Below are 17,226 nucleotides of genomic sequence, written 5' to 3' on the forward strand. Positions count from 1 at the left end.
TTACAAAGTAAAAATAAGAAATGGTGAGAATTCCACAGCTTGAAGAAGCCTTAGACAAAAGCCTTAAAGTTTATTATTTAAGAATCATTTACTATGCTTTTCAAACACAATAGTTATTTTTATGTATTATCTTAATTTAGATATGAATTGCATGTTTTTAAACTAATTGGCCTTTATGGTTAAAGTGAGCATTATTCTAAATCAGGATTCTTTGTACTCATTTGAAACAAGGTGTGAAACCTCTTCTAAAACTGCCTGTGTTAGTAGAATCCTTACATGTTGCAATTTATTGAAGTCTAGTAAATATTTTGAAAAATCTTATCTTACCAAATTTAAATAAAAAACAACTCTCATCCTCTTTATTCTAGAATTGGACTAGCAATTATCTTTTATAGTCATGATTCTATGGTTTTACTGTGAAATAAATAATTGAAAGAATTTTTCTTAATAAATAAAATTTAACAAAAGGTAACTTGTGTTTTTTTAGTGTCTTATTAAATTAGAATACTGTTTATTCATGCTTAGCATTTTATTTATTTGTTTATTTATTTACTTGGTGGTTCTGGAGGTTGAACCCAAGGCCTTGTGCATGCAAGCACTCTACCAGCTGAGCTATATCCCCAGCCCCTCATCCTTAGTATCTGTACCACCATCTACTTCTTTTATTCATTCACCTTTCTTTTTGCAAGGTATTTAGTATTTTACCTTTTGTTCATCTGTTATTCTGCAATGAAATTATAACTGAAACTTTCGTGATTTGCAAACTTTTGTAAGATTAAACAACTAAAGAAATTCTCTAGAAAAACATCTATGATGCTTTTAAATGTCACTGATTATTATGATGAAAATATGATTGTAGAATCTCAATTGTTTTTCATAAACTTGTTTCAGGCAGAAAGGAACAAAACAGATTAGAATGAACATTCATTTCTACCAAAAAGATAGCTGGTAGAAAAAAAAATAATCTGTAGGAATTACGATTAAAAACTTATTGAAACTGAAGGTTTTCAACAGATCTAGATAACTAATCAGTAGTAAATAATATTTAATAAATGTAAGTAATGGCATATATTCCCTAAATAGTAATTTAATTAGTAATTACTAATTTTAAGCTTATTTCCTATATTGGAAAGTAGAGGTGAACTGTACTGAAAAATCAATTCATTTAATAATTTCAATAAAGTATTATGATAGAAACAACACAAGTTTTGGAGCTAGATAGATCTTTTAATTTTTCACTTACTAATCACCTCGACTTGTATACAAGTTCATAACTACTTGCAAGCCTGAGTTTTCTTGTGGGGAAATGGAGAAATAATCTTCATGAAGATTAGGTTTGATATATGGTAAGGCCCTACTACAATGCCTGAAACAGGAAATGAATTAATATATTTCACATATTAGAGTATTTTCACTAATGTGGTGGTGATAGTGATTACAAAGGCTAAAAATAGATTGCTGACAAAATGATCTTTAAATAAATAGTGGTTGTTATATCTTATTCTTTCCAATTATAGAAATTAAGTATTAAAGTTTCAAAAATATTAGAAAATATTAACCATATCAAATACTGTTGTTATCAGTTTAATAAGTCTGTTCTCTTCAAATGTAATACTCATACTATCATTAGAAATTTGATTTTTCAAAGAGGAATAGTTTATGTTTGTGTATTTGGTAGAATATAATATAGAATCAGTAATACTCATTAAGGGTAATATCTAATTTGGCTATATTTGAATTCTGATTGCAGTAAAAACTATTCAGACTAGTGACATCACAGAATATATGCCTTTTCCTTTTGGCAAGTGTGAAGTTAAGGTTGTATTTTAAATTTCTTCATATGCCCCAGAGGGGTTGAAAAAAGAAAATGCCTGAGATTTGATTAAATTTACTATTTAGCTCCATAGTACTTAGATTAATAGAGTGCTAGTGGCTTCTCACACATGACCATCTAGAATATTTCAGAGTGGTGGTAGGATCCTGGCAGCTGGCCAACAAGGATTGATTCGTTTCCTGAAGAAACACTAAGGCTACTCTTAGAATAATGATGCAGGTTGTACTCTTTTATTAAATTTTTTCTTTTATTTTAAATAAGTTTATTAAAATAAGTAGGTTCTGGGGTTTCTTTATTATTTAAGCTTACTATGAATGATTCTGTTATTAATCTTGGGCTCAGTAGAAAAATGGAATGAAAAAAAACAAAAAATAATTACAAGGGCAACTTAATTTTCTAGCTTGTTATATAACATTTCTTATTAACTGTGTTTTGACATCATTTCTGATACAAATACTTCATATTGGTGAGTTTATGCCATATATTCCTTTTTAAAATTAGCTTTATTATTTTTGGAATACTTTTAGGTTCACAACAAAATTGAAAGAAAACCCCAGAATACCCTTATCCTCAACCCCCATAATGCACAATCTTCCTCACCATTAAAGTCCCACTCCATCCTGGTACATTTGTTGCAGTTCATGAACCCGCCCATAAATTCTTAATAGGGGAAAAGTTTGTAAGATGATAGGAATCAATCTTTCTTTCCCCCTCCCCTCCCCACTCCTTCCCTTCCCCAAATTTAAAGAGTGTTTTAAATCTGTTCAGCTATAGTTCTTCATGTGAAATTCTTACTACATTTTTGATCTTCCACTTTATAGAAATGATCATTTCTAAGAATGAACATAAAATGATATATTTTTTTATTTTAATAGAATTTCCTCTGTCATTTTATTCTATTGGTATGATTCTCTTTGTAGAACCTGTGACTTGTTTTTTGTTGTTGTTGTTGTTGTTTTTGGTTCAAGGGTGTACCAACTTCACTTATGCAAGTAATTTCAAATGTATTTTTGACATAAAACAGGAAATGCTCTTGGAAATAGGAAAAATGACTTGAATTTGCCAAAAGTCTTTTTGCTTCATTTAAAATTCTTTTTCCATAGGATTCTGTGCTCTTCAGTAAATATCTTCATTCATTTCTACTTATGGTCTTTTAGGACAGAACACTTCCTGGAATGTGTACAACACAAATCTTAATATTATAATATTGAATCTTTAATTTTCTAGAAATTAGAATTTCAGTTTATATAAAATCACTGTTGTGGTCTCCTTAATATGATTGCTATAAAATTGTAAGTGAGCATTGACATTTTGTTGATTTAGAAGATCAGTGTACACTAGTTTATAGGCTGAATTTAAGGCTATTTACAGAGTTGGTCCTGGTTGACTGTAAAGCAGGACTGATGTGACATCCTGGATTGAAAGGTATTCATTATGCTTTTCAAGAAATGTTTCCTAAATGGCAAAATTATATATTTTACGGTATATTTTCTCCCCATATTTTGGTTATAAATAATTCTATACTAGTAGAAGAAAAAATTTTGGAGGATTTCACTAAATAACTCAACTTTTAGTGGTCTGTTTTCTATCCTGTAGGTCATTATTATCTTTTGGGAAGAATATCATACACTATTTTTCTTTGTGTTTTGCTTATTGTGGGGAATATGAAAAGGCAAAAACAAATCAGGCTTTAAGTTTTTAAAATTGGTTAAGTACATTATCTCATGGTTTCAGTGATTTAATTAAAAATATTCTAAGGGCCTGGGGGTGTAGCCGATGGACAACACTGGGTTCAGCCCCTAGCACTTTCCCTAAAAAAATCTTTTAATTTTTGGGTGAAATTGATAATTCTTTGCCAAATGGTAAAACTTTACTGATGAGATGCAAGGTAAAAATAATTATTTTTAAAAATCATATTTTGACTTTCATGTTTGACTGATTCTTGTTTTTATGCATAAACTTTTAATATTTTTAAATTAGTGCACTAATGGGTAAGAAGTAAAAGCTAAGCAGTTTATATGATAAAATTATACTTGGTGCATAGAAATTACATATTGTAGGCTTTTGCTATTTCAGTATTTTTTAAATTAACAATTAAATCCTCCTTTTTAATACAATCTTGCTGTCTGTACCTAATGTAATTTGATATATTCTAGCTAACAGTTGACAAACATAACTAACAACATTTGTTGATTTGAGCATTTTTAGTATTACATTATAATCAAATTAAGCACAAATACCATTTTTTCTTTCTTTATTAATATCTTCCTCTACCTTAGAAAATTAAAAATTTAAATTAATATCAGTCTCCAGGAGATTGGGATATAAGTAAAGTTTATTTAGCATTAGTTTCTTTGAGCCAACAAGTATGTGGAAAAATATATGATAGGAAAGACAGAACAAATATATAGTCCTTAAATTTTCAGGGTTACATACAAACTATCAAGATTTGGAATACGAAGTAATATATTCTATATCCTTTCCCCAGATTACTATAAATGTAAAGAAACTGTAATTTGAAAGAATCCCTGTTTTTAAAGAGATGCTTTATAAATTTTTATTAGAACCAATGTTGCAAAATGTAGTCACTGAAGTCATAAACTCAATTGCTTATAGGAATTGAAAGTTAAAAAAAAAAAAAAAGCAAGAAAGAAAGAAAGAGAGAAAGAAAATCACAGTTCAACAAAGCCGATTGTTTCTTTTGAGAAACCTTCATTGCCTGTATTTTATTATTTTATAATCAACCAATATAGTGTTTAAGACTAGAACAAGGCTATATTAGTCCAGGTAAGAAGAGCAAAGACCAAAAGAAATTTTTTTTCATTAAAAAAGGAGTCCTTGATCTCATGAGAATGCAGTAGAAAGTAGCATCAGAGACTTCCTCTGCATTTTTAATAGGCCATTTGCTAGCTGAGATGTTCTGTATTCACCCTTTATTACCTTTTTCTTTTTTAAAAAGGTCTATACCCTTCCCCCAAGTCATTTGAAATGAACACATCAAAAAACAAATTTACTTTTCTGAGACTTTTTAAATTTCAGGTATTTAATGCTTTTTAAAAAGTTTAAAATTCAACTCTAACCAGGGGCTGATGATGCTGTAGTGTAACTGACTAACAAGGCAGTAGTTCAGAAGTCACAGTTGATTAATGAAATAACACCTCTACCTTTTCCTTTTATGCTTTTTTTTAAACAAATGGTGAATTTGAATAAAACATCATTTGCATAGAAAGTTATGTAATGATGCCATATAGAGTATAATGATTTCCTAAAACCTTGTATTTAAAGTAACCTGAATTACAATGAGAGATAAACAGAATATTTACCCATCCCTTATGAGCTGCTGCTGATATGTAAATTTATTCTTCTACTTTGCACAAATATACTTTTGAGCTACTGCTTAAACACTTTGAGGTCCTTAGTCAAACAGTTTTAATGATGCCTCCAATATTATGAAAGTGTGACATTTGATGAATGTCTCATATAGTTTTGATATCTGGGCACATGTCAACAAAAAAAAATTGAGCATTGGTTTGTCATGCAACACCTAGATAATTTATAATTTTACTGTTTATATCCATCTTGACATTTTTTATCTGCCAAAGGCAGGTTTCATTTGGAATCTTAATCTGAGATTTATTTGGTGGATCTGGAAATCATAGCTAGGGTTCCCACAGGAAATGGTCCATCTACCAACAGATTAAATGGCAGTCCTGCAGTTGTTAGGGGAGCTCTGCATTTAACACACATGCATACTCATTCAGTCAGCACTGTGGAGAAAAATTAAAGTAGTAACCCAGGTTTAGGAACAATGTAGCTAAAAAGTCCCATATTTGCTGAATGACAAAGGGTTATATAGCAGCATTTCATTTTATTATTCGTGCTTGAATTTCTTGTTTGCTTTGTTGAGTCTGCTGACGAATACTAATAAATGCCTGCAACAATCCAGACGAGAGATGCCTGGCAACAAAGCTATGCGGTGGACCTCCCTGATCTTCTCCAGTTCACAACCTGACCTTTTGAAAAATTGGCTGGGCTAAGCTGCAGAATTTGGGTGTAATGGTTATTGTTAACTCCAGCTTTAGGATTTATTAATTTGTGTGATCAAGACTTACCTATACTTCAAAGTTTCAAAAGACCAAACACAATCATCCATCCATTAGAACTAACATTATGTTTCAGTGATTCCTGCTTAGTGTCTGACTGGTGATTCTTCTGTTTTGTTTTCTGAATCTAAAGATGATCTTAAACAAAATGAAACACACATATAAAGAGAATCTTTTTTTTTCTCTTAATACTTATTACTGGAAATTTTGTCTTCCATAAATTATTTACAGAATTGTTGAGTTCATAGACAGTTGGTATATGTTCATACTTAAATAAAAATATGTACTTGTTAAATCTATTTTACTTTCAGTTGTATAAATTTAAGACTTACCCAGTTTATGTTTTTAATTACTTTTTAAATTATTCTTATGATAGGAGAAGCTGAGAAAGGCTACAGAGATTAGAAGTCTCTTATAAAGAGCTAATATCACTAGAAAAGAAAAAGAATAAAGATTTACCATTATGTTAATCAAATTTTAGGATAGTTTTCACTATCATTTCAGCCTAAATAATATTTTTAATATTTTTAATCAGGTGACGTAAGTTTTACTGAACTTTAATTTATGTATGTTCATAAGTAACTAGGTAGCCTTAACATTAGATTACACCATTCTACTGTGTTCATTACCTTCATGTAGTAGGATGTTGAAACTGAAAATTTTAAACATTATGAAAAAATTTCATAAATATTTATATATTTTTAATAGTTCTTACAGAGATATCTGAACTTTTTTCCCATCAGAATAAATACTAACGTGTTTATGACTGTTTTAGACTTGGAGAGACGAACAAAAACTTTTTTAAAAAATTTGATGTAGTGCCACCATTTTGCATAGGTATTTTAATAATAAAACAAACAACACAATTCCAATAGAGCATTTCTTTGAATAGCTGTTGAATAATTTGAAATGGGGTACATCAGTTCTTCGGATTATTATAATCAGAGATAAAGCCATCTCACTACTTACTTTTGAGTTCTATGTTTATCTAGATACACAATCACATATAGGAGTACAAAGGATTCAGTTTATTTTGCCTGGCCCTAATATCCAAATGAGTAAGTCATGTGATATTGACAGGATTCTTGATTTTCTGGCTTTACAAACCTTTGTAAAAGATTAATTCAGTATCTTACACCTACATCTAGTCTCTACTCTCCACGTTTTTTATTTCCTCTCAATATATGTACAATGTGCCTAATTAGAACTACATAAGAATCTCTATCTATGCTTTCCAGTGGTCAGCCCCTAGTCACAGGTGGCTCCAACCTGAGATATGCTACTAGTACAAAAAGAATTATAATAAAATTTCTCAAAATAATTTTTGTATTACATGTTGAAAAATATTTGTGATGTTAATATTACTTGTTTCTTGTTTAATATACTTACTAGAAAACATAAAATTTTATAAACAGCTTGCATAATGTTTCTCAGGATCTGGATGACTGAGCAAATCGCTGGGACCATTCCCATTCTACAATCAGACTTTTGTTTATTTCTTTGCAAGTATTACTCTTGTCTGCTTCCCTGACTCATTTTTCATCTCACCTGAAAGCAGATAGGCTTTTTTGTTGTTGTTGTTTATTTACCTTAACATTCTATTCAGTATTTGGTACCAAATTAGTGCTAAATAAATGTTAAATATAAAGTATTCATTTTAATGCTTGTTTGCTTTACATATATCTTTAAAATGATACATCATTATTTCCTTTCCTTGACTCATTTTATTTCAGTGAATTTTTTTAAAATCTAATGTATCTATTGATATTTTGCTGTTTCAGGATGATGAGTGTAATAGGAAGCTTACACCAAAAAAAGGGGGTTGCAGGGGTGATAAATACAAATGAGAAGACCATAAGTTGTTGAGACTATATTTATGTAATTCTTCGGTTATGTGTCCAACAACTTGTTGATGATTAAGTTAGTGATGAGATCTAAAAATAAACAAAACAAAAAGATATGTTATAATTTCATTTTTGATGTAAACCGAGACAGCCTAGCAGTATAGTGACAGTCTTTATGAATGACATTAAGTGTGCAGAAAACCTGAAGTGAAAATTATAGTTTTGTTTATCTTATTCCTGTTGAAGCCAAAAAACAAATAAAGCCCTGAGAGAGTTGGTGTACAATATCCATGTAAGAAGTTTGCATTTTTTAACACAAATGTTTAAAAATTACCTAATTTCCTGTGATTTCTAAGTCAGATTTCTCTGAAAGATAACAGACTGTGTTCTACTTGCTGTCATCTTGATTGTAATTAAAAATATTATATGGTAAATAGTGGATACTAAAATTATGTAATGGAATTAGATTATTTAGAGTTTCTGTTTACCTGTCATGAGACTGAATTAATAGAAACAAACTTTGTATAGGACTGAGTTTTCTTTCAGAATCTTTTCTTTCAGAATTTCTAAATTTCTAAGTACTATTCTTATGTACTGATTTTACAATCTCATAAAGCTTTTTAAAAATAAGAAAGTTAAAATTTGTAATTAACACATTATTCCCTTTTGTTGTTTGTATTTGTCACTGATTAGATATCATTTTATTTATTTTCCATTTCCATGTCTTCTGAACATTTTAATAAGGAAGTACTGTATACATTAATGTTTCTAAAAGATTTTTTTTCCACATAGTTGCTAGCATTTCCTGAAAGAAAACGATAAATGTATAAGAAACAATGTTGCCTTCTTAGGATACTATTCTTCTTAGGATACCACAGACCATCAAATCAAGTTTGTTTAGGAAATTTGAGAAATGTTTTAATATGGAAGTTGGAGTAATAACTAAGACCATAGATATCTTTCTTGCTTTTGTTATTAATATTGAGGGAAATTAATTAAAGATATAAATTTGAATTGAAAATTTGAATATGATCCAGACAGTGTGATATTTATCTCATAGAATGGATAGGAGAAATTATAATAGTGAAACTTTTAGCAACGCAGATTTAAAGATAATATTTAACATTTATTGTGTATTCTGTGTGATAATTTTCTAAGAGAGATTTAATTTAAATAATTTAGTCCTCATAACTACCTTTTGAGGCCATTGCTATTACATTGTACTTCTTGCTGATAGGGGAACTGCCAAGAGGTTAAATAATTTACTAAGCATTATACAGCTATGTTATGGAAGTCAGCATTCAAGCCCTTTGGTCTGTCTTTACAACCCCTGCACTGATTGTGGTTTTTCTTGGAAAGTCTAAATACATCAGTGTTGTGGTAGTTAGACAACTTGGTTAGTCAGCTTTTGCTTTGCACATACTCATATTAGGTGGGATCACTATGATATGACTTATTTCTGATGTGCTTTTCTACTTCTATTTTGTTTGGGGATAAAAGCACATATAATATGCATCTATGTGGAAAACATATCCTCTCTTCCACAAAATAAGGAGTTGGTTTGAAATATTTACTATAAGAAATAAATGTCTTTTGGATGGATGAATAGGTAGGTAGATAGGTAGGTAGACAGGACTATATTTAAATTAAAGAATTATTAAAAATTATTAGAAGCCACTAGTTGATAACTGTTCTTATTATTTTGAAACTAATTTTATATTTAAGAAATCCTTAACTATCCCCAATTTTTTTAAATGTGGGGCTACTGTAGTAATTAAATCATCATATCAAGTTTACAATTTCATAATAAAGGCATGGTAATCAACAATATAGGAAAGGTAAGCAATGTGCATTAGGTTTTTCTTCTTTACATATTTATAAAATCAAATGCTAAGGTGTAAGTAATATTCTTCTTCTCTAAACCCCTTATCCCCATCCCCCCAAAAAAAGAATGTAAAGTGTTGCCATTGCATTTAAAGTGTCAGACAGCACGTTAACAAATTATTTCCACTATGGTTCATTTTAGATACAAATGTGCCACGTTAACAAATTATTTCCACTATGGTTCATTTTAGATACAAATGTGCCTAACTAATACCTTCATTTTAAGAGATAAGAGATTTACTCATTTGAATGTATTTGTCCATATTACTTATATCCCCTTGTCTCTTTCTGTCCCTGAGCTCTCAGGTAGCTGGGATGTTGCTATTCTGAGTAACCTGGTAGATCCCTAGAGACAATTCTAGCTCAACCACTCTGAAGAAACAGCTCTGTAAACAGTATTGACCCCCCAGGGGACCATCAAATCCGTTTACACAGATACCAGTTGTCACAAACTATTTACAAAGCCAGGCAGAACAGAATTTCCCAGCCTCTAAGAATCCGTATTTGATTCTAACCATCTCTTTACTTCTGTATAGTAGTCATGAAATCAAGGTTATTTTCAGTTATTAGTAATTATCTCTTGGGTAGCATCAATTTAACTGAGTATATTATACATTATTGTATAATCGTATGGAGAATACAACTTAAAAGGGGATCTTATAACTTTCTTTTCTAAGGTAGGAAATAGTATCATTATACTGTTAATTTTCTACACTAAGGATTGAGGATTTAATACTAGCATTGAGTTGGCAGAACTGACATCCCCAGAAATAAAGAAAGAATTCATTAGATCACAAAAATGATCCATTGAAAACAGCATGAAAGTCACTAGAGAGAGTGATGGGATCTTCAAAGCACATAATGCAGCTACCATGCACACATATAAAAAATAAATTCACCAAATCCACCTGATTTTTCCAGATGAATAACTCTAGCAATAGCTATAGGTGTCATTTTAGACGAATACCTGGTAATAGTAGTATCCATAATGTCATTTTTAGATAGTTAGAGAATGATTTTAGTATAGTATCTAATGATAGCATTAGATACTAAAAGCAAATTTTGGGAAGTATATTTTGACACAATTGAATTCTCATATCCAATAAAACAGTGTGCCTACGGAACAGCAAATAAAGGAATTGATGTAGTCATAAAGATTTTCCATTTTAAATCTCAAAATCAGATTTAATATACTTATGAATTATGAAGAAGAGATTAATTTAGTCTCTGAATTCATATGGAGAGATGAATTTAAATAATATTCAGTTGGTCAAAATGATAGAACAGTTAACAATGACCTTGATTAAACACAGATGTGAATTACTAAAGAGTGTTTCCAAACCATGTGAAATAGAAGAATCAATAGAATGGTTTTAGTTTTTTAAGTTTTCATCTTCCTAGAGATAGTTTAAATCAGAAGTGAATATCTTTTTGTTTAACATTTATCTTTATAATTGATTAGTGTGCAAAACAGTCCTTAACTTTATTTTTGTGGCCTTTTTTTGGCTTACACATTTATATTTCTTTATGTAGTTCTTTAAAAATTGAAGGGACAGTACAAATAAAGTCAGCTAAAGTTTTTAGTAGCTTCATTCCAGTATCATTTCTTAAAGCTCTTTCTCCTGGGTTGAAGATTTTAGGAAAATAATTAAAGACTGAATTTAGAATTACTCTTCTCTTGGTTGGAGTAAGTACTAATTTAGAAGTTGTATATAAATTAGGTTTTTGAATAAGGAAAAGAAAATTTGTCAAAATGTAAGATGATAGAGCAGTACCTTGAAATTTTTCTTGAAAGGTCGAAAGTATCACACTTGCTACTTGCTCTCAAATATTTCAAAAAAATGTGGGTGTAGTTAGATAAGGAAACAAAAATATTAAAGTGAATATGATAAAATGTTAATATATGCAAAACTAGGAAAAGAGTATATAGGAATTCTTTGTACTGTTTTTGCAATGTTTTTAATAAGACTAAGTATTTTAAATTTACAGGTAAAAAGAATATTCTCTGTCATCAGTTTTTGTTGGCTTTTTCATCTGTCTTCTTTAACATCTTTTTTCTGTAGTCATTAAAACTCATATGTCTGACTTCCAGTTCTACTTTTCATTTCCTGCCATTTTGCTAGATGACTTTAGTTCCTTCAGAATAACACTTTAAGCACACTGATCCCCTAGTGTCTCTTCTCATCAGTTTGTTTGATCAACACATTTCCAGATGAAGTGCATCTTGGGCTTTGTCCTTACCTGTTTATTATTTTAGGAATCTTCACTCCTTGTCAAATCTTCTCCTTTTGATAAAAGAAATATATCTTTGTTTTTCCAAAATCTTTTTCTTCTCCTCTTTATCCATTCCGATTCTTCTTTTCTCCTCCTTTTATTATAGTCTGCCAATGTTTTTTTGAGTATGCTAAACTTTAACTCTTTGGCAGTTCTGTACTTTGCATATTCCCATGTGTCTTTTTTTTGAAGCAAATTCCTTCATGAGGTCCTGTAGAGTCTTCCAGTTGAACATTAGTATGTCTAAAATATGCTGTAAAGCTTTTGCCTCGATCTTGTTACATTTTGTTCAAATCATTGAATAAGTTTGCTGTCATCATTGATATATAAAGTCCTTGAGGGAAGTGTCTGTTTCTCATATTTGTTTTCACAGTACCTATCACAGGACATATGATGCTTTGGGGTGTTCCTGAATAAGTAAATTAATTTGAAAGGTCAAATGTAATACTTAAATAGGATACTGCAGTATGGCAGAGAGGAAGAGCATTGAAAACGTTCAGAGGATTGAACAATAGTTTGCTAATATCAATCAGTCTCTTTTACTCTAAAGTAAAATTAAATTCTTAGTAGAAAAATATGGATATTCCAATTTGCAGAGCAGGCTTCAAATGTCTGATGGATAGTTCAAATTAAAAAAGCTTTTACTACTGGACAAATTTAGAAATATCCAGAAATAGATTCAAATCACACTACATAGGTTCTTTTTTTAAAAAAAATATTTTAAATATTAACTTTTAAACATCTTAAAATTAAAATTCAGAAGTGCCATAAATTGATGCATTTTTAAAAATAATATTTCAAGGGCCTATAATTACTAAGATCCTTAAGGGATTAACAGAGACCTCTTATTGGAAAGCTTTCATGTCTACTGTAAGACTTTGAAGAAAATAGCCCAGTTACAGGTAAAATAATGGTAAAGAAAGAGAGCTGTAAAACTATTAAGCAAATAGCAAGTATAGATATCAGGAATGGGCTAAGGGAAACACTAGGTTAGGAATAAAAGGATCAAAGAAGAAAGATACTGAACTAAACCTATGAGTAGAGAAGGTGGGGAAATGGAACAAGTTTAGATAATGTTAAATTTGGTCTCAACCAGGTCAAAGAGGACTGAAGAGTATAAAACAGTTGGTGTGGTATTATCACAGGGAAAAGGGATTTTTATTTAGTTGGCAGTACTCCATGGTTCAATTCTGTTTCCTTTTGAAGAATGTTTGTACTGCATAAACTGAAATGTATTTGGCCCTAAAAATTTTTTATGATATGTCTCTGAGTACCATTTTTGTTATTTTGATATTACTCTCAGTAATACAATTCTTTTTCATTGAATTAATTATACAGATATATGCTAGTGTTAGAAAACATGATTTATTAATGATATAAAGGATTTTCTTAGTTCCATTTATCAAATTTCTTCCTTCAGATTTTGAGGATTTCATTCTACTAATTAATACTAGCCTATCCTAGAAAAACAGGATGGTGAATGAACTAAAGCAGATTAAATGTAAGAGTTCTGAGATGTCAAAAGCTGTCAAGTGATCTTCAGTTACAAGATTTCAGTTTCAAACATTATTAGTTTAAACAGAATATAACATTAAAATGTCCTAGCTAGCCCACAATATATAATTATGATAGCACTTTCTCTCTTCTAATACACATTCTCCTCAATGTGGAGTCAAAAGTAATTTTTTAAAAAACAAATTATTTATAGATAGAAGTAGATTTACTACTAGCTACTCATAAGAACAAAATCCAGACTTGGATTAACTGGCTATATTTATCATGAGTAATTTATTTAGAAAAAATACTTGAAGTACCTTATTTGTGAGTGTTTCTGTTTTCTTTTTATTCTAAAACTATTCTTTTTCCTCAAAAGGATTTAAAGTTTGATGCTTTGGAGAAGTCATCACCAGAAAGCAGGTGAGATTCATATGCTTCTTAAAGACTTGTTTCTGCTGAAGTTAAAAAGTACTAATTACAATCAATATTAGACTTGCTCTTTTGATTTACTAGTGAAAAAACTTTTTTGTATATATGTAAGATTTCCCCCCCCAAAATTTATTATACCACTAAATATAGACTGTTCCTATGAAATAGTTAATATTTACTAAGTACAACTTGAAATATTTTTTGTGAGATAGCCAAGCATTACAAAGTAGATTCCCTTGTATATATAGTACATTTCTGATAAAATGTTATAGTGATGATTATAAAAAAATAACTAACATTTATTGTAGTGTCTAGTACTAGGGCAATTACTTAGTTAACTTAGTCCTCACAACAACTCATATAAGTGTTATTATGTTTGTATTTTATTATGTTTGTATTTTATTAATGGGTTAAATAACTCATCCAATATTTTGCCCTTAGCAAAGCTGGAATTACTTTACTGTAATCATTGTTTTATTGTATCCTATTTTGAGGGATTTTGAAAATAATATCTGTGATTCATTAGTTCTTAATGTTGAGTATATCCAAGAATTATTTGGGGAGATTTTAAAGTAGGAATCAGCAGGGCATGGTGGCATACACCTGTAATTCTAATGGCTTCTGAGGCTAAAGCAAGAGGATCACAGGTTCAAAGCAAGCCTCAGCAACTTAGTGAAGGTCTAAGCAACTTCACAAGACCCTGTCTCAAAATAAAAAACAAAAAAGTGCTGGAGAAGTGGCTCAGTGTCTTAGCACCCTTGAAGTCAATATGCCATACTACCAAAAAAAAAAAAAAAAAAAAAGTAGTGACAAGGTCATATTGTCTAGGGACTAGGTCCTTACTCCGAACTTTGGATTCTTAAAAAACTCCGTCATTCCAACATTTAAATATGATGTAAACCACTGTCCTAAATGTCTTTTGATTGTGAAAATAGGAATATGAGTGGCAAGCACCACACTGTATATGTTTATCTTATTACAATAAGACTAGTAAGTATATATTTTAAGCCATGAAAAAATATTCATTTGATTGAATACTTTTTAACATATAGTTATGGCATTTAATATAATTTGTTATTTTATTTGTTTACATACAGATATAGCCCACATTTATCTTGAACAAGATACTGTTGGGATAAATAAAAGTACACAGATAGATGAGCAACTCACTATGAATTCTGAGGGAAGCATGCATCAGAAATCCAGTGAGTTAGCCAATGAAGTTACATATGAGGACCCTGAAATACCAGGACGGAAATCTAGGAATTTTCAGATCTTTAGCCCTCATCCAGATGATGAGACATCTGAAAAATGCAAGTGAGTTCTGTCAACTTTAGTTCTAGAAAGTAAAAATTGAGAGAACTTTTCCTTCCTTTTTTCCTATATATATATATATATATATTGTTTTTATGATATTGATGAAATGAGTTTAGATAGCTAAGTGTAAGTGCTTAGGTGAGTTTGAAGGAAGGCAATGAGGTTTAATTCCGTGTTCAGTTTTATTTTCTGTGGCCTTTCATTATGGATATGAAAATGACTTTTAAATTGCTGTAAATGGGGTATCATTCATCAAAGCCAAACAGGCAATTCTAGCACAAATTAAGCCCAAAGATCTTTTGGTTTGGTTAGCACTTTTTTTCATTTAAATGAATTTGAATGCTTTTAAAAAGCTCTTCCACTCTACATTTTACCTTCCTTCTTATTTAATGTCCTATAGCTTTTACCCATCCACTTTGTCTATCTCATGAAGGAATTTGAATTTGTGATTCCTATGACATGATAATAGTCATGTGTTATAAAAATATTCTAAGATTAAAATATTCAATGATAATATAATTGTACTTTCAGTCTAGACAAAATCATATTTTCTAGAATACTATTTTAACAGAGTTTTGCATTGAAATTGCTATTTCTATTTACTTACAAGTTATTCAGTAAATATGTTTTTGAGTGAATTTAACACATAATGAAGTAGATATTATATTGATTTGTTCCTGTATTGATTTGGTATGTTTTAGGGGGTTGAGGCAGGAACGAATGAAGAAGGAATAAACATTTCTATGAACACATGAGGAAAACGAATAGTAGAGCTTGGGGTAAAGACATATTATGGGATCTCTGGTATAATTGCAACAGGAGATTATGGAAAGTACTGCTACACTGACTGTCCTAAACCTCACTGCTAAATTTCCTCTTAATGACTCCATATTTACCTATGCTTACTAATTGAATATAATACCTTCAAAAAACAGTCCATATCTTCTCCCTTCCCTTCCTTTATACTACTTGATTACAAGTTGATACTCTTCTCAAATAGCCTTCAAAATGTCAAAACATTTCATTTCACTTACTCTTAAATGTTACATAAATAGGTTTTTATTTGAAACTTTTGAATAGTGAAATATGATACTCTTTCCCCCAAAATAAAAAACTTAAACTTGACTTTTGTTTCCATTTTCAGAAATGCACGAAATTTAAGTAGAATCTCAACCTAAAATACAAATTGTAATAATATTTAGAGCCTCTAAAACCTAAACTGAAATAATATTTATAGCCTCTGAAGCCTGAATTATTTTATCAGTTGCACCCAACCATAAGTTTCAGATGATGCTAAATGCTTTTCATAAATTTAACTTTCATAGTTAATAAATTGGCAACTCTGTGACATTATGTTCTTTTTATCTATAATATTCTCTTACGTTCATAAAAAGACATTGTAAAATGGGTACCTTCACCTATTTATTATTAAAATTAAATCTGAAGTGTAAAATTTATAGATCCTGTATAAAGTTGTACATGTATATCGTGTAATGATTTCCTTTATTGCAGAATTATGGAACAAAGAAAGAATGAATTGCATTATGAACATATGATTCCTTGTCAAGTTACTCCAGACCTAAATAAAGAGACAACTGTAGCATTTCTTCTAAAAGAATTGGATATTCTCAGAACAAGCAATAAAAAGGTATAATACAGAAAGCCTGATCATTGTACAATAACTTTCAGCTGTTGACCTTCTAAATTTTCTTTGTGGCCCATCATTTTTCAGTTTTATTATGTACTAGAAATAACTTAGTACACAATAGTTGTGTACTTTATGTTATCATATCTTGTCATCAATGTGAGTCAAGTTATTGGTTGTAAAAGCAATTTTTTATTTTTCTGCCTTGCTAGTCAGTGATCTCATTTTGTTTTTCATAAATTTTGGGCACCTTATATAGGTACCTTAAAAAAAAAAAGATTAAGTTTCTACCACAGTAAAACTTTCAGCATTATAAAGAATAAGAAATATTATAGACAGTTTCTTTACTTTCTTAATTTTTTTCTTTTTTTATTAGTATATGTACCCTATATTTTACCC

At 30.0% G+C, this 17,226-nt stretch overlaps 1 protein-coding gene across 8 annotated transcripts in view; it reads left to right on the forward strand.

Moving 5' to 3' along the window:
- Mipol1 (mirror-image polydactyly 1) overlaps window positions 1–17,226 on the forward strand; it is a 343,144-nt gene that overhangs the window by 93,937 nt on the left and 231,981 nt on the right. For 6 of the 8 annotated variants that reach the window (XM_076850214.2, XM_076850217.2, XM_076850220.2 and 3 more), the window contains 3 exons: window positions 13,813–13,856; window positions 14,963–15,182; window positions 16,695–16,830. In XM_076850214.2, coding sequence (XP_076706329.2) covers window positions 13,826–13,856; window positions 14,963–15,182; window positions 16,695–16,830 — 387 coding nt within the window. In that variant the 5' untranslated portion in view covers window positions 13,813–13,825. The remainder of the gene's footprint in view (window positions 1–13,812; window positions 13,857–14,962; window positions 15,183–16,694; window positions 16,831–17,226) is intronic. The other 2 variants (XM_076850223.2, XM_076850222.2) reach the window with 1 other exon arrangement.

Source organism: Callospermophilus lateralis, chromosome 3 (genome assembly GCF_048772815.1).
Source record: "Callospermophilus lateralis isolate mCalLat2 chromosome 3, mCalLat2.hap1, whole genome shotgun sequence".
NCBI classification, from domain to species: Eukaryota; Metazoa; Chordata; class Mammalia; order Rodentia; family Sciuridae; genus Callospermophilus; species Callospermophilus lateralis.